The 25,883-nt window shown below is 41.2% G+C and overlaps 1 protein-coding gene across 39 annotated transcripts in view; it reads left to right on the top strand.

Annotated features, from left to right (window-relative positions):
- The window catches only part of DLG2 (discs large MAGUK scaffold protein 2), a 1,002,605-nt gene extending 980,051 nt beyond the window's left edge, over window positions 1-22,554 (top strand). For 26 of the 39 annotated variants that reach the window (XM_061343348.1, XM_061343335.1, XM_061343334.1 and 23 more), the window contains 7 exons: window positions 1,679-1,720; window positions 9,843-9,893; window positions 10,607-10,708; window positions 11,620-11,792; window positions 12,488-12,597; window positions 16,006-16,097; window positions 17,112-22,554. In XM_061343348.1, the coding sequence (XP_061199332.1) occupies window positions 1,679-1,720; window positions 9,843-9,893; window positions 10,607-10,708; window positions 11,620-11,792; window positions 12,488-12,597; window positions 16,006-16,097; window positions 17,112-17,218 (677 nt within the window). In that variant the 3' untranslated portion in view covers window positions 17,219-22,554. The remainder of the gene's footprint in view (window positions 1-1,678; window positions 1,721-9,842; window positions 9,894-10,606; window positions 10,709-11,619; window positions 11,793-12,487; window positions 12,598-16,005; window positions 16,098-17,111) is intronic. The other 13 variants (XM_061343337.1, XM_061343350.1, XM_061343343.1 and 10 more) reach the window with 1 other exon arrangement.
- The last annotated feature ends 3,329 nt before the right edge of the window (window positions 22,555-25,883 follow it).

A 25,883-nucleotide genomic window follows, 5' to 3' on the forward strand; every position in this document is an offset into this window, starting at 1 on the left:
TCTCTACTAATATTGCCCCTGTCTCTCAATTACTGCCACATCTCCAGACATACCTGCCCATCCAAATTTCACTAATGTTCAACTCAGATACGCTTTTTAATGACAGCTCTTACTATGAAGGATATTTGTTCTTGTCTAATAAAGCTCTTCAGGGTCCCTATAGCATATTAGTTTGACAGAAACCTTGTTAAGTTGATATGAAATGTCCAAGAGTCAGTATACTGTTTTCTTCAAAATAGAAGTTTAATTTTTAAAAGCTTCTTGCTAAGCCTGAGATCAAAGTTTTCCATCACTATTTTTATCAGAGAGCATCCCTTTCCATTTCTGCTGCTCCAGTAACCCCATCAGTCCCACTCTGTGAATCCTAAGCCATTACATTGATGTGGGTGGCAAACATAGCACCTTGCAGGGAAGAAGTGGTCTTGGCACTATTCACATAGTCATCCTTCATGGCATTCTTGCGGGGTCTACTTTGGGTTCATCCCAGGGGATTCTTAGCTTTTGCTAGAAGAGTTCCCTCTTTCATTGGGAATGTTTAGAAGCAGTTGTGGGATAGTGTTGTGGGTCATGCATAGCCTAATCTGCCCACTGGTTTAATGACAAATATTGAACCAATTTTGGCTCCTGGTCTTTGTGAGGAGGTGGTTTATTTGTACCCATTCTCCATTTAACCACTGTGGCTTTCTCACTAACCCAGGATTACTCCAAAATGCATATCCATTATGCCATTGACTTCTAAGGGTCCTAGACCCACTGAAGAGTTTTCAGCTGTCAAATGATCTTTCAGGTGCAAAGCAATCAGCATTTCTACCAGTAATACTATTAAAGCCACTGTTTAATGTGGTTCTGCAGACCTCCTGGAGACCATACAGCATGGTCTGACTGACCATAAACAGTCTGCTGACAGTTTTAGAACAGCAGCTCCACATGATATAGATTGCCTCTTCCTTTGAATAATATGATCATAGAAACACGACAACCAGACTTGCCAAACCACAACTCTGACGCATCATCATAGTTCTTATATCCCTATTCAACCATCCAGACTCATCTCATAAAGGTTTTCATACTCTGGCTCAAATCCTGAGGCTAGACAAAGCCTGAAGAAAGATTCTTTTTCCATTTATTTTCTTAGTTTTGTCATTAGCTTTGTCTTTTTTCATTTTGAACAGGGTAAAACAGATACAGTGACAATATTTGATAGCAAAACCATTTTTATATTAATGCGTTAACCCTTTAGGATAATGCACAGCGATTAAAGATGGACACAGGTTAGAAGATTAGCAGGAATAGCTTCAATGCATTAATGATGTATATTAGAGATACTGCAGAATAATATAAGCAGACACTCAGGTTTCATAAAATTACTCAAGACATCAGTGAGATTCAAGTGGACCATAATATACTTTGAAATTAAGTTACCCAAGATGTATTTAATTGTCTCATCAAGAAAAGACATGGCTTTGCCATGGCACGTATCTCTATTTCTTTCTATCACAAGAGAGAAAGCTTTCATTTTACAGGTGTAAATTCTCTGAGAGTTTTCAGGGGATGTCACTGCACAGTTTTGATTTCCCTTCTGCACAACTCCCTTTGCATGACCGTGGCAGTTCTTTTAAGTTTCTGCAGCTCTGTGGTGCTTGGTTATGTTCTTTAATTTGCTGTACTGTTCTTGCAGAACATGTGTCTTCTAATGCCAGCGATAGTGAAAGTAGCTACAGTAAGTTACTGCTTTCATTAGAGTCCTTTTACTTTGCATTGCTTGTTCTCTTTGTTTCTTTTATTTGGTTTCTCCCCTTGCTGCTGTTTTGTTAATGCTAAAAAGACGGTTGGAGCAAATGGCTTGGAATTCAAATTTACGACCGCATCTTGAATACAAAGCTATAAAAGAAAACTGGCAACCTTTATAAGAGGAGGAAGGTTGTTATTTGGAATGTATTCGGGGACATAAAACCAAACCTGGCTTTGGGTACGCTATGAAAGTCAAGATTATTTAGTTTAGTGACAAGAAGTTTATTTCAGCAGGGAGGGGGCAGTTTCTTGATGATCTTTTAAAGAATAAAATTACTACATAGTTGTAGTCAAATCTGCAAAAGGCATCCTCTTTACAAGGTCACAGTTTTTACTTGCAATTCTGCATACCTGCATAAAGGGCTAGGAAACAGTTCCTGAAATTTTTCTGAGCCCTTCATTTTGGCAGTACAGATTTCCTAATGCATATTGAAGTCTTCAGAAAAAGGTAAGATAGACTGTTCACCCTTTAGGCACTGCCCCTGAATGTCACCGGTTCCCTGTAAGTGGAGGTCACAACCCTGTGACTTGATTTGGTTTGAATTACAGGCTCTATCTGATCATATAGCCAAGAGGAAGATTGCCTGTTCTGGGTAACTGTTAGTAATACACAAAAAATATAACCAATATAACTCTTTCTTAAAGTGTTGAAAAGCAGAAAAATAAGGCCTTAAATAAATGACTGGAAATGTAATAAAAGGTCATTAAAATTATAGATTGCTTACTAAATCACCAAGTTGTTTATTTCTTTCAAGCCATTTGCTTAGCAAATCAAGTTTTCCACCAGTCACTCAGCACTTGTGCTAAGCACCCACATACATTCAGGTAATCATTGCTATCATACCTCATACTTACTAGCCTTGGTATAGTGCATAGCAGTTGAGCTCTGTCAATAAACATTGGTTTGTTTCAGTAAAACAGCTAATCTAATGCAATTCAGAAATGGTAAATTAGTATGTATTCTCTTGTATTGCAAAGGTTTCCTTGGAAAGCAATTGCCAGAGTCACAAGAAAACAGTAGGTGCTCTTGAACTGCCAAGATCCAATTCTGAACTGCTTTATTTTTAAGATATCCTTTACTTAGGAGGGGAGGAGGATGTTATGTTTGAAATATAAGATGCTCTTTCCCCAGACTGGCTTCACAGCCAGGAATGAGTCAATAGGTTACGTTTTCAAAGGTATGCATGAGTCAAATCTCTGCTGGGTGTGTTTGTTACAGGGTGAGCTCAGGGCAGAAGCCCAGAGGAAAATCTAGGTTGGTGGCTGAGTGCATGCTCCCAAACAGGAGACTCCACAGGGGTGCCCAGATGCAGCCAAACAAAAAGTAGTTCCCAAATTTCATCATAAGACAGGCCAGCTAGCCAATTCCTCACTGGCTGTGCAATAGCTTGAAACAAAGTGTATGTTTTGAGGTGCAAAAGGGGATAGAATTGGAGAAATTAGCCGGAACATAGATACTTAAGAGGAAATGTAGTGTTGGGGTAACAACTACCCATGGCAGGCACTGTCCTTGAGTGATTTCCGACTGGGCAAGCTCTTATCTCACCCCAGCAGCATCCAGCTTATATCCTATTGGATGGATCTCCACACACAACTGCTATGTCCAACAACTGTTGCCTGATGGAGAAGGTGCAGGCAGGGCTTCCTACTGTGCCTATGGAAGAGCTATCTCATTTAGCAGCAGAGGAAGGCGATCTTAGGTTATGCTAAATAAGAGTGCTTTAAAATCTGGGACTTAGTGCCCAAAGTGCCTAATTCCATTTGCTAAGGATTCACTGGTGTGTGCTGACATGACATTTGAAGGTATGACTTAGCGTAGCTACCCTATGTCAACAGTATGTCCCATCACACAACTAATAGCAGCAAATCTTCCCCAGAGAAGTTACAACTCGGGAACAGAGAAGAATGAGAAACAGGAGAACAAAAACTGGGTGGTCAGAGAGAGCAGTTAACAAATTGTGAGGGCATCAAGAGAGATGAGACCTGTCATAAAGAAGTTGTCTTATTTCACTGCAGTTCTGACCTTGTGAGACTGTTGAGAGAGGACACTGCACAGCAGAAGCCTATCAATATCCATGTGGGAAGAGTAGTTATCAGACCTGATCTGTGAACATTTCTTAAAGGCTTATTCCTCACTGCCTTCTAATTTATTTCTTATATATGAAAGGGAAAAAAAAAATAGGTGCTCAAGGTAAAGCTCATTCCTGGTAGGATTAAGACAGCATGAAGTTACTGTTTCTGCTCGTCTTGTTTGCATCTGCATAGCTAGGAACAGGGTCCAGCATCAGTCATTGCCACAGAACCAAGTTTGTTTTAACTCTATTTGGAACCAGCCATGCTGCAAAGCTGTTCTATAGGGTGATGTAGTGCCACTTAGAGGAGAATTTGTGTGCACAACTTGAGGCACTACAGGTTATTTTACAAGAACACCATATGTGTTGACTTGCACTCTCAACTAGCCCTCAGCCTGTGCGCTCACGAAATGGGGCATACTAAGAGGGGAAAAACAAGTGAAGCTGAAAAATTCAAGGGGAGCAAACTAAAAACTACTGGAGATCTCAAGGGTTTTGCATGGGGTTTTGCCCTGCCCCATTGCCCCTTTTCTCTTCTGTTTCCCCAGTAAATGAGCAGGACTAAAGGGGTTGCCTGCCTCATTTGTTTCTGAATTGTGGGATACTGTGGAAGAGTGGCTGGAAAGGTGATGGTTGGAAAAGGATCTGCGGTTTTTGGTCAACAGCAGCTGAACATGAGCAGCTTTTACCCAGTCAGCCAACAGCATCCTGGCCTGTGTCAGCAATAGTGTACCCAGCAGGACCAGGGCAGTGATCATCCCATACCCTGTACTGGGCACTGGTGAGGCTACACGTCAAATCCTGTGTTAGTTCTGGGCCCCTCACTATGAGAGAGACATTGAGGTGTTGGAGCAGGGCCAGAGAAGGGTAACGGAGCTGGTGCAGGGCCTGGAGCACAACTGTGATGGGGAACGGCTGAGGGACATGGGGGGTTTAATCTGGAGAAGAGAAGGCTCAAGGGGGACCTTGCTCTCTACAACTGCCTGAAAGGAGGATGGAGTGAGGTGGGGTCAGTCTCTTCTCCCAAGTAACAAGTGATGGGACAAGAGGAAACGGCCTCAAGCTGAACCAGGGGAGGTTTAGATTGGAGATTAGGAAAAAATCTTCACTGAAAGGACTGTTGACCACTGGAACAGGCTGCCCAGGCAAGTGCTGTAGTCACCATTCCTTGAGGTATTTAAAAGATGTGTAGATGTGGCACTTAGGGACATGGTTCAGTGGGACTTGGCAGTATTAGGTTTATGGTTGGGCACAATGAAGTTAAAGGTCTTTTCCAACCTAAATGATTCTATGCTTCCATGATCCTATGATTCTTGAAACCTTGGCCTGCACAAATAAAAGTGTGCAGATAAGAAATCACCAACAAGCGCCATGTGTTCCCCTGCAGATGTTCATATTTGTCCCTATAAAAACAGGGCAGTTGGAGTTCAGAGTGAAGTGTTCTGCATTTCTTCTAGTGGGTCTCTGGCAATTGTTTTAACATGTTTCTCTAACTTTTGCTTCTCATGATGGAAAGTAGTTAGTGTTGAAACCTGTACTGCTTGATCATACCTAGAACCATTCCAAACCAGGGGTACAACTGCACAAACTGATGCTGAAGGCTCCTGAGAGCTGTACAGGCTGTGCCCTGGACAGTGATTAACAGAGGAGTCACAAATTGACTGGGCTTTTTCTAGGAGATATTCTGATGCATTCATATTTATTTAGAAGAATATATTGCTTAAATGAGTATTTGGCTGAACTATTGCTCATGCCTTGGGCTTAGGGGTTACAATATCAACTTCTTGACAGAAATCAGATACTTTTTACTTCAAAATATAATAGAAATATAACTGAAAGTCCTGTGTGGGCTCAAGAGAAAATTATTTGACCACTTCTTAGCAACAAGGCTGTTGCAGATGGTAAACCTGGTTTCTTCTGCCAACGCTCTCAACACTGGGTTTATAATGAGCAAAAGAGCTGGAGCCAATAATGGGATTTTCTTTATCCCAAGAGGCAACCTTCAGATCCATTAACATGGGAACCACAAACACATTTGACGGCAGAATCTGGTCCTTTATAAAAAGATTGAAAGGATTTTTGAGCCAGAAACAAATGCTGGCCTGACCTAGAAGGGGCTGAGCTGCCACACAGCTGCTGCTGCATCACACTGGCCATGCTAACATGAAGGCTGTAATGTTGCTAGTTGATTCATACCTGTTCTCTGCAGTAAAACCAAGTTTGCAGTGGTATATAAAGTCCTGGTCTAGCAGAAAGTTACTTTTTGTGTTATAAGGGTGCACACAGCTAACTTTGACTTATCCCTGACCCAGCTCATCAAAACATGATTGAAAGTTTATTTTGAGCTCTGTAACTTAAAATGTTCTGATTTCTTTTTCAAAACAAGCTTCTAAGAACATACTTTTTTTTTTACCACGGACTCATCAGTTTTATTTTGCAAGACATGATTTCCATAATGGCCATGACTTTCAAGTGTCTCTACTGCGTATGTGTTGTAATGCTCTCACACGTAGTTCAGTAGACGTTTTTACCGCTGTCATCAGAATTACGCACACATCACCACATCTATTTAGCCTAAATGCATAACTGGTTGTGATTGCACCTATTTCCTAGAGACAATGCATGACTAAAAGTGAAAAATAAGGGAAATGTTTAGAAACAAAATTTTTTACCCTCTGTCAGCAAGTCAGCAAGTCACCCTGGAAATGAGATTTGAAAGCTCAGAACAAGGTTAAAGGCATCTGATTATTATGTTAGGCCACTGATTAATTAAGACTCACATTGGCTCTTATACTCCCTTAGGATTAATATATTATTCAGGCACACTCAAACTGGCACAGGTATTGAAGTTTAACATTATGCCCTCACAAGCTATATTGATCTTATAAAGACAGTGCCAACAGAGCACTTTCAGTCTTAAGCTCATTCTCAGACTCCTGATGATCTTTTTACATATTGGATTTCCAGCCTTTCATAACTATCAGCATATTTCAAAAAATTGTGGGTTTACTTACATAAATAGAGGTCCAGGAAAGGGATTTTGAGCCAAATAGAGGCTCGGATATTGACTGTCCAGTGCAGTCTGTGCAGATGAATACCCAATAAATTGATTTCTCCAGGACCTTGTAATCAGGTAATTCATACATTAGCCCAAAACCTAGATGATGATGACAGAAAACTAAGCCTTCTTTGACTTCAGATCCAGCCAAGAAACCTGTGCTCATTAAGCAGTTAATGAGGCTTAGTTAAATGATAAGATCCCGTGTCCTGCTGAATTTCACACAGTGTCTTACACCTCAAAGCCATCACAACTTTATAGCAATCCAATTATTGATTGACTTTAGAGCTCTTCATTATACTTAATACTTTATGGACTACTTAAGAACCATGCAGCACTGACTGAGTAGAGATCATTAAAGAATACCGGCTGGTACAGTTAACATGTGCATTAGCCTCTGAGGTCTTAGAGGATTTTCTCTGGACACTGGAAGGATTCTATTCAAAGAACTTGATCTTCCTGACCCCTTATAAAACCATTGGAAATGGTGCAGAATTCCCTACACTCACACTCCATGCTGAGTCTGAAACTCAGTGCTGAAGAGCCTTGACTCAGGAAGATGTCTATCTTTAAGTCCTGTGTATGACAGCCTCAAAGCTTCCTACTTGCTGCAGCCTTCTCCAATGGCTTAAGCTTCAGGACAGTTTGAGTGGGATGGAGATACTTTCTTTGCCATCGGTATTGCCACAGTTTCACAAGACTTCCATGAAATAACAGGCTCATTTGTCTCCATAACACCTACCCTGATTCTCGTGTTCAAATGCAGATGTCTGCATCTGACCTTGCTGTTTAAATGCCATTATTGGACAATGGAGATGATAAACGCACCCTTTTCACTCTCTCTCATCCCAAAGTAGACATCTAAAATAGCTCAGATAACTCATGTCTTAGAATAAGCGCTTGCCTATCTGTTGGCACCCATTGACTTCAACGGGTACCTATGGATTACCTTAGACAAAAGTAATTACAATATAGGTTTCTGAAATTAACTGAAATTGCTGTCTGTAGATCTGTATGCCATTCAAATGAGTATTTTCAAGTTAAGATTGTGTTTGTACAAATGTATTTGTACAAACAGGCTTCCCTTCACATACTCAGTACATGATGGCTTCATCTCCTACCCTAAGATTGACATTTTCAGTCTTGGTTCATGAGGGATGGAGGGCAATCAATGCAGGCACATCCTCATCCAGCCCAGAGGGTGAATCTTTTCATCTCCAGGGGAATGGGGCATCTTGAGTTTTATATCACCCCTAAAATGTCCAGGGAAACTTTAGGAAACATAACACATCTGACGCATAAAACCCAGTATAACAATAATTCTAGGGTTCTAAATTTAAAAAAAAAAGCCAAAGTTAAGCAAGTCATTAAAATATCAAACATTTGCAAATAGAGAGGAAAATCCATTATCCACACTTCTCATATAGTATGTTCCCTCATCCTCAAAAGCTGCTAAATCTCTTCCTTTTATTAAAAATGATGCTTCAGCACCATTACTAGCTGGGTCTCGTCTTCCCTAACAGATCAATACATGTTTTTATTTGCTTTTTCTGTCATTGTCCTTAATTACATTATTTTTACTTGAAAAAGCTTTCAAGCTTTCTTGCACATTTATCACAGCTGCCTACATAATATATCACAAAAACTATCTGTCATCATATGAGGTGGTAGTCAGCTTAAGACTAAACCACAAAAATCGTGTACCTTCTTGGAAGCTAAGCATAGCATCCAATACAAATCTTGCTAATATAGTTAGTGAAGCCTCAAGAGTGTTTCAGATAGCAGTCAGGCTACTTCAGGATGAGGTGTGCCCCCCTCTAAATCCTACCTATGTCATCCATCAGGCACCAGGTAGCACTTTTCCCCTGTATGTGCATGCTTTAGTTTAGCAGCAGCCTCCAGATAATGTAACGGAAGCTCATGTGCATGCAAACAGATGAAATGAAGGCAACTCTGTCTATTCTATAAAGCTCTGCTATGCCTTATGACATTCTTTCTTCTGTAGTATCTAAATTAGTTGCAGAATCCCTCTGTGGATCTTCTCATAGACAAACCCTGAAGTGAGTAAAAATAAAATCACAATCTCAAACATTGCTAAACCTATGTCATATTTAGAACCAGAGCTCTTTTGTGGTAACAAGTATGAGACAGTGACCCAGAAAGAGAAATGCTCTGGGATTATTCATGCATTAAGTTGAAGAATCCTCCTCCCTCTCCTCCTGCACTCCCATGGAGGGGAGAAAAATGATGCAGAGGGGCTGTACACCTGCACCAGAGCCATGGTCCATATAGTGCCACTTGTTTCTCACGGCAAATTTCTCTGCTTTCGTTCCCTAAATGACACTATGAGGAAAAAGCAGCATCCTAACAGGAGTGGGTAAGTGCATAAAATACAGCATTGTGAGATTTCTGTTCAGGGAAAGGATAAGGGGCAGAAAATAGCTCATAGCTGGATGTCAGGCTGTGAATAAACTAGACTATGGAGGTTATGCACAGAAGGATGATCAGCCAAGTTGTGTATATTCTAAGGACCAAAACTGTCCAGTTTTGGTAGCCTGTAGGTTTGCCCTGCAGCAGCATGTTGGAGCCTTAACGATTGGACACACAAGAGAATTGCATCTTGAATTTGTGCAGTATCCTTGCAAACAGCCTTGCTATCAAATCAGGAAATGAAGCGTAACTGCCCATCACTGGAAAAGCCCAATTTCAGCAAAACCAATTGAAACATGCAGCAGGAAAAGGTGGGAAGGAAAAAAGGGGTCTCCACACCTTGAAATTATGAGGGACTTTGGAATGGTTCAGGTGAGAGCATTACCAGAGAAGTGTTAAACCTGGTCTGTCTCTATGTGAAGCATTTTATCAAGCTTTTGTACTTGGTGTGCTGCTTGTCAGCTTCAATCTCTTCTTTCTTCTCTCATCAGGAGGCCAAGAAGACCTCATCCTTTCTTATGAACCTGTCACAAGACAGGAAAGTAAGTTTCATCTGCTTTTCTGTCACTCTTCCTTACATTACCCATTTCACAATTTGGGGTCAGCAGAGCAGTAAGCTTTGCTGTGCCAGCCCTAGATTCTCTATGGCTCCCTTTTTATGGCCACTTGGCCTATTGCATAGAAAACAAATGATGTAAGGGTCTCCCTCGCTAGCCCCCAGTTCCTAATAGTCTTACTAATGAGTATGATCATTAGTCTGCCAAATATTGACGCAGATTTTCTACATTTACTGCAACATTGTTAAATGGGATGCCTTTATTTTTTTTTTCTCATGTGATATGTGCCCTTAGCCCCTGTAGATGAATCTAGGGGAAGGAAACTGAAAACGGGAGCACATCCACCTGATGTAATAGGGGATGAACTCATATAACTGGGGAGAAAAAAATCCTACTGTCCTTTCCATGCCTCCTGAGGGAGTCCATCTGCAAGCATTTGGGTGTGATTTTGTTGTGCAATAGCAATTACAAATACTTCCATGTAGTCATTTGTCTACACTTGCAGGACCATCACAGAGCTCTGCAGAATGGGTAGTACTCATTCCGTTTTCCTTGTCCATGTCAATAAATCAATTATTCATCAATAAAATGTACCCATAAGTTTTCACTTCATACAACTCTGGTTAGTGCATCTTTGGGAAGGTTTACTGTTGTTGACAGTAAGATCATCAAAATGTGCCTTTCTTTTTGTTGTTCAGTTAATTACACCAGGCCAGTGATTATCCTGGGTCCTATGAAAGATCGGATCAACGATGATTTGATATCTGAATTCCCTGATAAGTTTGGGTCGTGTGTACCACGTAAGTATGATTTTGCTCCTAGTTTCATAGCTGAGTGAGCTTGGTTCCATGCATTAAGTAAATTGCTGTGAAAGTAGCATCTGTGAACTATATGTAGCTGAGTTTCTCAAAAGCCATTTGTCCATCAGAAAGAAAAAGGGGAAATGATCAAATAAGTAAAGATTCTGAAAGGCTGGAACAAACTTCTCATGTCCCAAAAGCTATACCAATTTTAAAACAAGAAGCCTTCTAGCCATTTATTCAGTTTATAATCAATTAATCTGTGGTTTCTTAAGATACAAGTTTGAAATATTGGTAAAATGTTTCAACTGAATTACATAGCATCCACCAATAAAAATCTGGAGTTATTTGTGATTGATGGTAGATCTGGATTGTCTAATCTGAAAGCAGTGTTTTTATCTTGGATCATTAGAGCTCACTGAGTGCTTATTTCAGGCCCTGATTGCAGTCATATTTCAATTAAAACTGTTGCCTCTGCAAATACTCCAGCTTAAAACTGCTAGAGATGAGTTCAGACTAAGGTTTATAATTAAGGCTAAATTGAATTGATGGGATTGTGATTAATTTTACCACTGTAATAGGATTAGATTTACAATCTGGAATGCATTATGTATTTGAGATTTGTGTGTGTGATCCTGCTGAAAAGGAGTGGGATTCTGGCAACTCCTATTTTTATGTTAGCCTGTAACTATTGATTGGAGGTAAATACCAGAAGGTATTACTACAAAAATACACGTTTATTGTCATAACTCCATTGAAAACAATATGTAGTAGGCAAAGATCTGTTCCTAGATGTGGGGCACCTCCACTTAGGGTAGACCCAGCATTGCCCACTGAGCAAACCTGAACTACTGCATTTTGTGCATTAGATGTTACAGACTTCTTGATCTTCTGTCTTTTGTTTCATGCAGATACCACACGGCCAAAGCGTGACTATGAAGTGGATGGGAGAGATTATCATTTTGTCATTTCAAGAGAACAAATGGAAAAGGATATCCAAGAGCACAAATTTATAGAAGCTGGGCAGTACAACGATAATTTATATGGAACTAGTGTTCAGTCTGTGAGATTCGTGGCAGAAAGGGTAGGTTGCCACTAGTTTTATTGCCCATGAAATATATGTTTTGTTTCCACGTTGTATCTCAGACACGATTCTTCTGCTAAAAGTATAAAATAGCTGCAAAATGGTATCCTAATATTTATAGGCTTTACAGTGACTTCAAAAGTTGGAGTCTCTGACTTTAAATGACAACATCCTTGGCACTTTTTGTGCTTGGATGTAGTGCCATGGATCGAGAGATCTAACACGGTGCCTCAAGTAAGCGCCAGAACAGCCTTTCCTCTTCCCTCTGTGAGACAGGTAAATAAACTTATCTTACTTTCACAGAGGCAAAAGAACAAAGCACAGAAAGATTAAATTACTTGCCTCAGGTGAAACAGGGAGTCTTTGACACAAACAAGAACTGAATCAGCCAGTAAGAACCTAGACATCTTATTACTTTTATGAACTTATTTTTTCTCATCTCTGAAGAAAATCCTCTCCCCCCCCCCCACAAAATTCATCCCAGTAAAAGTAATATCTCCCATGTATATTTTATATTAGCAGCGAAGCAAAGGGAAGAGCGCAGAGTAGTTGAGCACATGCCCTGTGGTCCCCCTTCCCTGGTGTGCCAGTAATGGCCCATTCCAGGGCACTGTGTTGCAGAATTGCTTCTCTTCTTCTGGCTGATCTGCAGCAAACTCTACAAAACTAAGAACATTCTCATTTGTTTCCAACAGGGCAAGCACTGTATACTCGATGTGTCAGGAAACGCTATCAAACGACTACAAGTTGCACAACTCTATCCCATCGCTATCTTCATTAAGCCTAAATCCTGGGAGCCTCTGATGTAAGTATAAACTTCTTCAAGTGTTTTATTTTCAGGGTACAGTCACAAGTGGCACAACACAGGTCTTGAGTCTATGTTTTGCCTATCCTCTAAAATCAGTAATAACAAGAGAAAGTAGGAACAGTGAAGAGTTGCTCTTCTTCACTGTCATCCACTGTATCCCCATATCTCAGGTAAGAAATCAAACCTGCCTTTGAAACTTCCACTCTGGGACATGTGGTCTTACATGTTGGAGCATGAAGGACTCCCTTCCGTTGCTTGCTGTACTTGTTCCAGCCTGTGCAGCAAGTTCACCAAGGACTCATGCGGCATGGCTTGTGCCATCCAGTCTTGGGCATTCTTGGGGTGTAGAGTCTAGTCACAGAGGATAAAACAGAAGGTAAACCTGTGTCAGGTTCATGGTGCATGTCTCATCTATTAATCAGCTATAGGTCTATAAGAGGGTAAGCAAGAGCCCATGGGACTAAAGAGGGTCAAACTTAAGGAAGGAAAGACATCAACTTCATGCTGTCACCAGGCAACCTAATTTCAATATTCAGAAAAACACTGGGATGCAGGGACCAGTTAAACAACTCAAGTATAATAACTGAGAGGATAAAAAGGCCCTAAGATGCAGCCAATGTACGTGCATCAAGAGCAAATCAAATCAATCATATTTCCTTCTTTCATGAGATTGATATCAATAATAGTATTGCATCTTGATTTGGGGGACATTCTCAGTAGCAGGTTAGGGAAACATAGTCCAGAAGGAATTACTAGAGATCACGCGCACAACTAAAAGTAGTCATTGAAAATGGCAATTGTTAAACTGGGAGATAACAGGAATCCTGCAAGTTTATCTCCTGAGCTGTCCCTGTTTGGAACTACTTGTTATTTTCACGAATTACTTGAATGATGAATTGGGCAATAGTTCTGTGAAGTTTGTGAATAACTCAAGGCTGAGTGAGGTGGCAAGCACTTTTGAGGATAAGACTAAAACTCAGTGTAATATCAGTAAGATGAAATTCACCACAGACAAAGGAAAGAAAATGAAAAGCATGAGTACAAGCAGGGAATAATTAAGCTATAGCACTGCAGAAAAGCATCTGGCGGCTGGGGTGGATCACACAGGAATATGAATGGATGGATAATGTGGCTGCAAAAAAAGGAAACTGCCACTGTGGGCTGTATTAACATCAGTGTTGTGTAAGGGCACAATAGATGGTTATTTTGTTTTGCTGGGTATGGAGCACTTCTCAGCTGGAGTGCTGGCCTATGAATGTGCATCCTCCCTGGTTCTGCCTTTTGGTGGTGAGGCTGTTGCATGGCCAGATACATTACAGGGAATGATGCACAGTATGTAGTACCTGCACAGCCCCATCCTCACCAAAGCCATCTTGGGTTCGATGACTTGACATTTCTTCCAGCCCTACAATTCAATTACATTCTGATTATGTTGCTGTATAGAAGGGGAAGAGTAGTCTGATTGCCTGTTTTCTGCATTGATTGTTTTAAGACAGATCTTAACCTACAGTTTTCCCATCCATAAAATATTTCCATTATTTGTTAATGTATCTAGAATGAGTAAAAACAAAACCAAAGCATAAATAAAAATGGCTCTTAGTCTGAAAACTACATTAGGCAGAACCAGAAATGTGGCAATAACATAAAGGCTCCATTGATTTGATGTAAGAACAGCAGCTCCTTGAACAAACTGACTGAACAGTGTTATGAAGATGCTGAATATTATGGCAACCATCCTGTTATTAAATCAAAGCAGGGCTAATATTTCACTTCGGGCAAATCAGGTTATGCAGAGTTAGCAGAATTTTCCTTACAGATACAAATTAAAAGTGAGCTGAACGTCTTCACTCCCCAAAACTAAACCTGCCTTAGTGTTGACAGTATAGTAGGAACAAAGTGAAATCCAGTATATGACTTTGAATTCTTTGTTCTGTGAATATGCTGTGGAAGACACCCTTTATTACAAATCCAAACTTGTGGGACAGCAGAAGTCCTTATATACCAGTCCTACTTTGGGATTTTTTGCAGCAATATGGCTTAGATAAATAAATTATGTAAACACAACACAACTCCTGAAATAAAAGAGACAAATGTAATGTATTCAGGCACTCTAAATTAGTTTATCCCCTGCTCTCCACAGGTAACCTTGTAGCTATTTTATCTAATGTGTATTTATCTTATCAAACAGCACCCAAAATGAGTTTCTAATAGCAATGAGAACTCCTTTAATATAAACAGTGTAATTACTTGTAAAGAACGGTCTTGAGAATAATGACATAATTCTGAATCATTTCATTTATTTAGCAAGGAAACTAAACCACACAGGGCCTGGCTGAACAAATACATACTCTATCCTAAGCAGTGGTGAGTCGTAGGGTGTGCATGGATGAACAGATATAACACCTTTCTAATAAACACTATTATTTTAGTGTGGAGAACTTCAACATGGTACACCAGTGCTCTGTGGGAACAGAAAGAGGCTATTTTTATGACAGCATAACTGTGTTCAGTCTTTTTTATGCATGTAACTACTACAACACAAAAAAAATAGGTTTATCTGCCATATCTTACTCCTGTTCATACAAATGGGTTGAAAGTTCTTCCTTCCTTCCTTCCTGCCTTCCTTCCTCCCTTCCTCCCTCCCTCCTTCCTTCGTTCCTTCCTTCCCTCCCCTTCCCTCCTCTTCCCTCTCTTCCTTCCTTCCTCTTTTCCTTTCTTTTCCTTTCCACTCAGCTCTTTCTACTGGAAAGAATCAGTTTGATTTGTTATGATATCTGGAACTCATGTCCCACCTGAAGCAAGAAGTCTCCCTGGAAGACATGCTGGGTGCTTCAGGGCTTCCCTATAGGTTTTACAATGACTCCGGGATTCCTTCTACAGGGCCAGGAAACTCTGTGCTGCATCCTGCCTTTAGTCATGATTTCACTTCACTTGATGGAACCTTAGCCTCTATCAAAACCCCACTTTGGACAATCTTATTCAGCTCAGACAGCCAGCTTTGGGCCTAAGAGATAGTGAGGTTTCTGAAGGTTCAGCTCTGGAGGCAAGAGCGCTCCAAGTGCTCAGTCCGTGAGACCTCAAGCCTCCCAGACTTACCTATGGGTTCCTGATGCCACAAGGCCATCTCAGTTAGCAGTTACTAGATTTGGGCCTTGGGAGTGCAGAGTAATGGACCCAAAATAAACATTTAGTGGAAAAAAGATAAATAGTCTGGAAATGTGGGTTTATACTGCATAAAAATAAAATGAGAGTACTGAAAATGCCAAAGAACTCATGGAAGAAAAGAGTTTCGCTGCTTAATTGTTGTCTTAGTCTCAATCCACCTGTGATTCAGTTGAACTTATGTTTTGAAAAGCTGTTCTGGTAAGAATCTAAACTTTTTAATTACTTCCCCTGTTTTTCTAGGGAAATGAATAAACGTCTGACAGAGGAGCAAGCGAAGAAAACCTACGATCGAGCAATTAAATTAGAACAAGAATTTGGAGAATATTTTACAGGTATGTTTTTATTAAAAACAGTTTCTTTTCCCCAAGATATAGTATTTTGTTGCAAAATAACTGGATCACCTCTGTTTCTGGCCTAGAGTGTTATCAGTATAGTGTGCCCATAGTAAGGACTACTGGCTTGAGATCGCTATTTCCCTGTAATTCAAGAGCAGTTGAGACATTCAGCTCCTCAAAGGTTTGATGCCCTGAAGGAATATCTGCGCATGAATTTGATTCCTTCCCTTACCCAAAATTTCATTAAACAAAGTCAGTAAAAATGTTGCGTCATTGCATTTGTACAGACCAAATAATTCCTCACTAGCTCAAGGCAAGAGCTTAAGCTCATGGGAGGGAAGGAAAAAGGCATGTTCTTCCTGACTTGGAAAAGAGCAAGATACAAGACCTTCTCTGGGTCCCAGCATTTCCTTTGGGCAGCTTTAGGCAGCTCCCTACTCAGGGGGCTGGTATTTGTGGCTAACACTCAGAAGCCCCTGTTTGTCCCTCCACAATGCTGACAGTCCACGTATTCTGAACTGCAGTTCTATATCCCTGCTGGTGGGACAAGGAATTTAAGAGTAAAGACACTGCTTTGTGTCTTTTGGGCCTGATCTAGTTAACTTTTGCAGCAAGAATGAGTTTCTTATAACCATGTCAGTGAAAGAATAAGGTGTAAATCTGCTGCTACTCACAACTGTGGTAGATTCTACATCAAATTAAATGTAAAGCTCGACTTGCAACAGTGGGAACCTACCATTCTGCCCTTCCCTAAGACAGAACTGCTTGATCTCTAAACTAGCCTAGCTCAGTGTTCTTACTACAAGCAGTGGGATCGATGCCTGCCATGGGGAGGTGCCATTGATTTGAACTTAGCTGCCATCTGCAGGGGTATGACTTTTCCATAATGAACATCACAGTGTATTCCTTCTTGTTTCATCAGTATCTATAAGTATATTGAAATTCTGCTAACACTGGATGCTGTAGAATACGTCAATTAAAAGAAATATTGATATGTTTTCTCTACTGCAGCTATTGTCCAAGGAGATAGCTTAGAAGATATATATAATCAATGCAAACTTGTAATTGAAGAACAATCTGGGCCTTTCATCTGGATTCCTTCAAAGGAAAAATTATAAATTAGCCACTGCACCTCTGATTATGACGGGAGAATATTTAGAAGAAAACTATAATATACTATTTGGAGGCTTTCCTGTTTTTGTTGCATTTATGTTCTTTGCAGTCAATGTGAATTTTGATGAATGTACAACACAAAGTGTTTGAAGCCATGAAGGACACTGATGGGTCAAAGGGTAGGAACAAAAAGACTTCTACCATAAAAAGCAAATCTGTTGTGTGCTCAGAGCACCAGTTGTAGGTATAAACTTCTGACATGGAGACCCTCTGTCAAGGGGAGCTAGCCACCTCCTGTGCCCATGCGGACATCCTGATCGATTCCAATGGCTGAGCTCAGTGTGTTGATTGCTTTAAAGAGAAGCTCCCAGCTCTTGAACCTCACATAGGGCTTGATCCTGCAAGGCGCTCAGCACTTGACCCCAATTCTTACACATGAGTAGCCTGTTGACTTGGAGTCCCTTGTGATCCTTCCCTGTGCCGTTCAGTCCCATCACTTCCAGTAGGACTATTCATGTGCTCAAAGCTAAGCACAGGCTTAAGCATTTTGCTAGATCAGGGCCACATGCACCTTGCAAAATCAAGCTCAGAGGACTTGGTCCACTTCCTACTGAAGTCACTGGTAGAATACTCTTTGACTTGACTAGGAGGTGGGTCCTATCCTAAGCTTGTCATTGCACATTTGTAGTTGGTACACCTCGACTTTGGTAACTATGCACATGTTTTGAGTTTTGAAACCAAGTCAAGCATTTCTTTTTTCCCCCTTTGGAAACACTATTGCATCAGGAACTAATTACAATATAGTTTAATGGAGTTTGAGGGTGGGAGAGGATGGAAGCATTTCACATCACACACACGTGCACACAAACACATTCCCATGTGGACACACACATGTATGAGGATTCACAGCACCTATGTCGACAAGGAGGGATACAACTGGGAAAAGCTTTAAAATTTTTGATTGTCTATTTTATCATTTATATTGATAGAAGGCACTTAAAGATGGAATAATTTATAAAAATAAAAATATATTGATGTATAGAAACTAATTTCTATAGGTACAAATGTTTTTGTGAGATATTTTGTAAAGATTAATTGAAAGATTAAATATTTACACCCTTGTGTGACTGTAAAATGTAAAGAGGACCATCAAGTTGCATTATCCCTTTTTTTCCATAACAGACTCTCTATTGCTAATGACAAGCAAGATAATTCCTTAAATTCTAGTTGTCATCTTGTTTTTCTCTCAACTTAATCCTCTCCCTTGCCTCTATTTAATCGTGACAAACTCCTATGGAAAGATCTCTTGAACTGACTGCCATCTAGGACCTTTTCTAATCACAAAAGGATAATGCATCTTTAAATTGAAGTGGATGATTTGTCAGTGCTTGAATGCAATTAATAACTTCTCTTTTGGAGGGAGTCACACTTCACCCCCAGATGGTTTTTTCTTCTTCCTGTTTCTTTAAAGGAATTAACAAAAGCATTTGATCTTTCTTCTCTTTGCAGGCAGGCAGGTCAGCAAATAACTTGTATCTTCATTCATTTCACAGTCAACAAGGGTCTTAAAAGCAAAAACTGAGGCAATGGACATTTGTGAGGGATTTGGGGGAAATCTGTGGAATTGCAGTTTGGGGTGCACGGAAGGGAAGAAGGAGGCATTTTTATCTTGCTTCTCATTACCCTTCCTTTGTACATTGATACCATTCTTCACGCTGACACAAGGGGACAACTGCAGGAGATGATAGGATCGCAAACTGAATTGCCTTTGCTGCTGCTGGACCAAGTTTCCTGTAAAACCCACCACTCTCCTGCCTGCTGCTCCGCAGGAGTCCAGTGGTTCTTAGCTGGTGGCTTCAGTAACCTAATGCTTAAGGACATTTTAAGGGCAAACGCTAAATAGACTCCTCAGTTACTTGTCTATTTGAAGCTTACATTTCTATTCCCTGTCAAGCGGACAGGTCCATCCAGCCAACCTCGCGGACAGCGCAACTCGCTGGATGTTTGCAATAGAGCCACCAGCAGTGATGGGGTTAAAAACATGGGCATTTTAGTGGCCCTAAGGTGGCCTCTGACTTACTGCCCAACTATGGTAACTTTGAGAAGTTCACACTTCTGTAACTACTATTTTACTTGCCTGGCCAGCGCAGATTCATAACGAAGGGTTTCAGTTGAGTCTCCAAGAGCTTTGTAAACCAGAAGGGCTAGAAACCTTTATTTTTACAAAATATAAATGAACAAAAGCTTGGATTTTGGATAATTCTGCAGAAATCCACAGGGTGACCCCAGATCTTCGGAAGCCATGGATTTTTCCATGCTGGCAAAGTACTATTGCCCCAGCTTGGGAAATAGCCCACCAGACCTGAAAAAAAAACAACAAACAAGTATCCTAAAGCAGGAACCTAACTCTAATTTTCAGCTCTGTTTTTAAGCAATCAATCACATCTGCTTTTTTGTTTCTTAGTTCAGCATGCAGCCTTTTACGGTACTATCCTACTAGTAACTGTTTTGCTTTGTCATGTGCTGTGCTTTACAGTGAACAGTAACACTATGGCTGAGTACAATCAATTTTTCCATCAGTCCTTGGTTACTGTAGGAACATTATTTATTTTCCCCTGTCTGTTGTTTGTGCTTCCAGTTTAGAGTTGCCATTGCACTTCTTTTTTTTTTTTTTTCTTTTTTTTTCCCCTTTTTGGGTTTTTTTTGGTGTTTTTTTTAAATAAAACCTATATTTAAAACCAAATCACCAAGAGAAGAAGTGAGAGCTCTTATTTCCCTTAGGACTTGTACTCCCATTTGTTTTGTGCATTGATGTTTTGCGTTCCATGTTTCAGCATCCTCGGAGCTGCAGCTCTATTTTGCATTGCAGCTGTTCAGATCATGCTGGGTGGTAGTGGGAGGAGGAAGAGAAACATAAAATTCATGCAGAATTACATCTGGTGCAAAATAAATACCAACCCATACAAAGTCCAAACTCACAACCCACAGCAATTGGCACCTGAGACCATATTGGTGCTAACACAGCATAATCAAATCCCTTTCCTGTCCATACAAAAGACTTGCAAGTGTCTAAACATGAGACAAATGCAAATGCTGGACCCTTTAGGAAAAGTGCCAGATCACACCCCTGGTGCTATTTCTCATGTTCTGGCACAGTGTGTAGCACCGTAGGGTCTAAGCAGAACCAAAATGATCACAGCTTTCTGTCCACCCATGAACGATCACAATGACATCTTGCTAGCTTTGTGCAGATGTGCAATATTACAACCTATTTATTTCTCCTTGCCACAAAACACCTTCCATGCACTGACTCATGGAGAGCTTGCCAACAGGGCTCAGTGACACGGCACTCTTTACTGGTCTTACGGTCTGACCATCAACCAGTGAAAGCGCCTCTTTCTTGCTTAATTCCCCCTTCCTACAGAGGTACCCTGTCCATGCTAGCACTTTGTAATTTCTTTGGTAGTAAAGGCTGTTTCTAGATAAATATTCTGTGCTGTAATTGTGTTTGTAGCTAGCATGGTTTGATGCTCCGGTGTGGATAGGGTCCTAGGAACCACTCTGTGAAAGTCAAGGATAAGAAATCTCTCCGTTGCACTGAAATTTCAAATCCTCATCCTGGAGAGCAGTGTGGAACCTGAGCTGATAACCACTACGAGCCAGCGACAGTGTCCTAGTTAACCGCCTACTTACTTACACTAGGTTTCTATGGAGCATTTGTTGGTGTTACACTTTGGCTGTTACTTGCTCAGTCAAACTGTATTTCTCTTTTGGTTTCCTTATATTTTATTCTTTGTTCTTCAATTCGTATCCATGACCAGAGGATTCAGTGAGTGACAACACAGAAGGGTATTTGTAGGAAAAACAGTGTTAATGGATAAAGTCTCAATCTTCTCTTTAAGCTGCAGATTCAAAGCCATAATATCTGCCGTGTTCAGAGAAAGTGGTCTTTTATCCTTCACAGCTTTGATTCTCAACCTTTTTTCTCTTGAACATTTTGTCTGCCATGTTATGCATGCGGTTCACTGTGCAACTGCATTCATGTGCTCAAGCCCATGCCTTGGTGGAATAAATGTATTTTCCTATTACATTAAAAAACAGACATCTTGTCAATTAGTTCAGAATAATGAGGTTGTCTTTATGTAAAAAAAAAAAAAAGGTTACTGTTCCAGGTCACAAATCAGCATCAAGGCTAACAGCAAATAACATCGAAAATCTATTCAGCATACAGCTAGCCTAGATCCTCAGTTGGTGTAAATCACGGTCACTCCACTGGGGGAGCTGGACCAGACGATCTTTAAAGTCCCTTCCAGCCCAAGCCTTCCTACGATTCAATGATGGATTTCAGTGGAGCCCATCCCATTTACACCACCTGAAGTTATACATCTGCCCTCCCCATTACACATATTTTTTAGCATTACTGTAAAACACCAAGGCCACAGGATTAAACAGTAGCTCAGCTCTTTCCATTGTTATCTACTGCTTACTTTATTGCAGCACCCAGATGGTCAAGTCACAGACCAAGATCATTTTGAGGTAGGGGCTGTGAAATTGCTGAACAGAAAGATACCCTATGGGTCAAATGCTATGGCCAGATTTTCAGAAGGCTTCAGCCCCACTTACATCTCACCAAGAGCAATAGGTACCACCACCCCATTTGAGACTCTGTCTTTAAGGTGAGGAGCATGAGATGCGATCCATCTTCCCTCACACTGCATTAGCAGCTTATGGCCCTGACCTACAGCTCAGGCAACTTGCCCTGGTGTAAAACAGCATTTCTGGGGATGGGTGGTAGCCAGCATCCTAGGCAAGGTATTTTTGGGGAAAAATAAAAGAAAAAAGGAAAAAAAAAAAAAAAAAGGAATTAAAAAGGCAACACTGTTGGCTCTTAGTGGGATAGCAACCTTTTAATTTCTGGATTTGTGTTCTCCAATTGGAATCGGCCGCTCCGAGTCTCCAAGTGCAGCAGCCTGTGCTCTGCAGGCTGCTCCATCCGGCACGCTGGCCGGCGCGTGTCTCTTGAGCAGGATGTTTCTCAGTCCAGCTGTAGTGTGGGGTACTCAGAATCTGAACTGGAGTTTACAGAATACCCTTGTCCAGCTTACACTCCTGTTATGTGTAAATACTCTCGCGCATCCATTCCATTTGTGTAAAGAATAAAGCACACACGATTATAAAAATTAAGATGTATATTTCATACTAGCTGTGTCCTTGCTTATTTATTCCGGTCCAAGCTCTCAGCTGTGGTTCAGTTGTAAATGCTTGATAGAGTGTTTATAAATATGTCATGAATTTTATTATAAAATATTAATATTAAAGCATTTTTACACTTTATAGCAAATGGCTTCTTCACAAGGCATAATTTGTCTTTTTTCCTTAAAGCAGAATAGTAGAAGGGAATGAATATGCTGTTAATATGTCTTGAGACACATTGGTCACACAGGACATTCCTGGTTTCAGAAATGACTGAGGATGCAGAAACTTTTCTCTTTCTTGCACTTTTTCCTTTCCTTTTTTGACTTCACATTGACATGAAAGTTGCCACCAAGAAGATTCTCCCTGCTGAAGCACTGCCCCTTCCTCCTTGCCACACTTCTGCTGTGTACTGGGCATCGTCAACACTGTGGTGAATAATCATCAGAATATTTCTTTTAAATAAAGAATTGTTCCATGTTTCTGACAGAACAGCACAGCCATTAGGATAAGGACTGTGTAACAATTACATGCTTGTGAGCAGCTTAGTGGAGCATAAACTTGGTTGTGCTATGGGGTCCCAAGCTCAGGAACCTTTGGCCATCCCAAAGGCAGACGTGTGGGCTCCAGGGAGGCCACATAGACATCGTCAGTCACTGGCAGAGGCAGAAACATGACAGGGACATTGCTTTCAAGTCTGCATAGGACCACAGAGCCTCCATATGGCTCTGGGAGCCACAACTGACTCTATAGGGAGAAAAGCTCTGTTCATGGAGTTTAATGTGCGTAATCACAAAGATGGTTAATCATCTAAACATTCATTGTGGTGTTTTAGATGTCTCCAGTAGATTTAGGAGAGGGAGAGAATCCAAACAACAAATCCCATTGATATGCAGATGAGCACAATTTAGGGAGAAAGAAAAACAGCAAGTTGGTTTTGAGATGCCAACCTGTTTACTGAGAGGTTTTTCAAAGCAAAGTTACTGCTCCAACAAGCTTGCAACAACCTGAATTTGTTTTCCTGAGCAACACTGTACGAAGCTGTCTGGAGGTGGGCTCTTCATTGCAGAGCAGCATCTCTTATTCTATGGGGTTTGTGCGGCAAGGTGCTGGCAGCCTGGAGGCTGCAGGGGTGGCTTCTATAAGAAGGTACCAGAAGGTTCCCCCAGCCAGAGCCAATGCCTTCCGGCTACAAGATAGACCCAACACTGGCCAAGGCTGAGCCCATCAGTGATGACCTTAGTATAGTTAATGGGAAATAAACCCTGCTCAACAGCATCCTGAGAGAGGTGAGAGTATGTGAGAGCAACAGCTCTGCAGACACCAAAGTCAATGAAGAAGGAGTAAGGAGGTGCTCCAGGCACCAGGGCAGAGGTTCCTGGTGTCCAGCCAAGGTCAACCCACCACACTTATTAAACAACTTTCTTCTTCATCCTATTGCTAGGCAAACTTGGGCTAATTCCCCAGACTGGGTTCTGCAAAAACAAGAGAAAGATGGAAAACATTCTTTATAAAATGCTCAGGAAGCAGGAAATAGTTAAAATTGCAGGAATCTAAACATGCTGAGGCTATCGATTCAGGCAGTTGTGGCAACCACTGCTGGCCTCTTGCCCTGAATGGTCACCTTCTCTCATTTGTCCCGCTGCCTTTTAAAGGTCTCTTCACACAGCCAGCCAAATGTCTGGACTCAGTTGTCAAATCACACCCATGTGGCTTTAAGGATGCTGTGTCCCAATTTGAAAAGGTGTTTGGGACCAGAGCTGCGTGGTAGTCCTGCAGTACTTCTATGTGCAGTGAACTAAGTCTTCTAATCCACCTCAGGAAGGTCATTTCAGACTGATTTTCAAAGGAGTTTAGGTATCCATCTGGCATCAGCAAGTTATTAATTGCACTATAATGATAGCACTTTATAGCTGGCACACAGCAAGGCAATGACACCTGGGTCCCTATGTCAAGAATGGGAGAGCAAGAAAGTGCAGATCAGCTCCTAAATCTCTGCGCACTCATCAGATCCTCATCCCTACCAGCAATCCATACAGCAATCAAACATCTCAGACAAGGCAAGGTTACCGTAACAGTCCTACCAGAGCAGAACTCACCAACAGCACCATTATAAAGCCCGTTGCAAGGACGGTGATGCCATGGCTGCTTGGGTTGGTTGTCACCATTAAAACATGTCACGAGTAAAATAGCCACAGCTGAACTGACTATTTCTACTCTCTATCTAGTTTGGAAAGCTGTGGACAAAAGCACATCTCCACTACTCAGAGGAGGAGGGCTCTGGATGACATCCGCAGTCTCTTGCTGATGGAGATGGTTCCTCCCAACACTCAGGGGAGGGACCTAATGGTGCCAAATATCCCAGGGAAGCAGAACACGGTGCCCTTGATAACCATTTTAGTCAGTGAAGAAATTGCAGTGCTCACTGCAGAAGCTCATTAACTACTGTCAACTGCTCATTAGCCCTTGATCTAAGCAGAAGCAGGTGGTGGCAACCAGGGAAAATTAATTAGGTCTGATATATCATTAGTGTAATAGTAATAGGGTTGTTATAACATCAGTAGAAAAGCAATACACAGCTGGCCCCTCCACTACACCAGCTGATTAACTGATGTCTCAGGCTGAACAACTGGCCTGAATTTGAGGGCTTGCTCTGGTATGTATGAATAAAGAGCGTCCATCTAAGCCTCTTACTAATTCCCTTCCACACAACAACTCCCTGACACTGCCAAAGACTTTGCCTTGCAGTAGAGTCTAGAAATGTGATAGGATATCAGCCATAAATTGCAATTTGCAGATATCTTTAAACTTCTGAACTCTGGGATAGGGTCTAAACATGTAAGAAAAGCACAGAGGTGCTGGGAACCTGCAGTTAAATCCACCCCTAACAACAGCTCACATGAGGTCCCAGTCTGCAGCAGAAACTCACCAGCAGACCCTGTCTCTGCCTGACCTACCTGCCCCTGCAGGATGGGCTGAGCAAAGATCATACCAGACTTCAAGGAAACATCATCTTTAAGGTCTTCTTGCCACCTTCTCCCTTTTTCCCAAGAGAGGGTGTTGCCACTGTGCCATCTGCAATAACAGATGGTCAAGGGGATGTTCATTATCTTCTAAGTCAAAGCACAGGCTTAATTGTCACAGTCATCACCATGTTTAAGTACTGAGAATGTCAAACCTATGTCAAACACCCATTTCTTGCTCTCTGCTTTAACAGGAAGTATTTAAAATGCTGTCAACCCAATGACTCACAGAATGAATCTAAAGGGTCTGAGGGCAAATGCTTGTCTTACGTTCCTGTCATTGCCTGTACATGATAGAGGTTTGGGACAGGCTTTGCAGGATACAGGATTCACAAAAGCACCCTTTTTCCTCCTCTGGTGGTGTATTTATTGGCTGTATTCTGCCTGCCTGGGTGTGATTTGTTGGGAGTCACTTGCTGAGTAATGGCAATACACCCCTAGTGAAATATTAGGT

The sequence above is a fragment of the Neopsephotus bourkii genome, unplaced genomic scaffold, assembly GCF_033783945.1.
Source record: "Neopsephotus bourkii isolate Nb327-2 ecotype Australia unplaced genomic scaffold, CSIRO-AGI_Nbou_v1 NB_1825, whole genome shotgun sequence".
In the NCBI taxonomy this organism is placed as follows: domain Eukaryota; kingdom Metazoa; phylum Chordata; class Aves; order Psittaciformes; family Psittacidae; genus Neopsephotus; species Neopsephotus bourkii.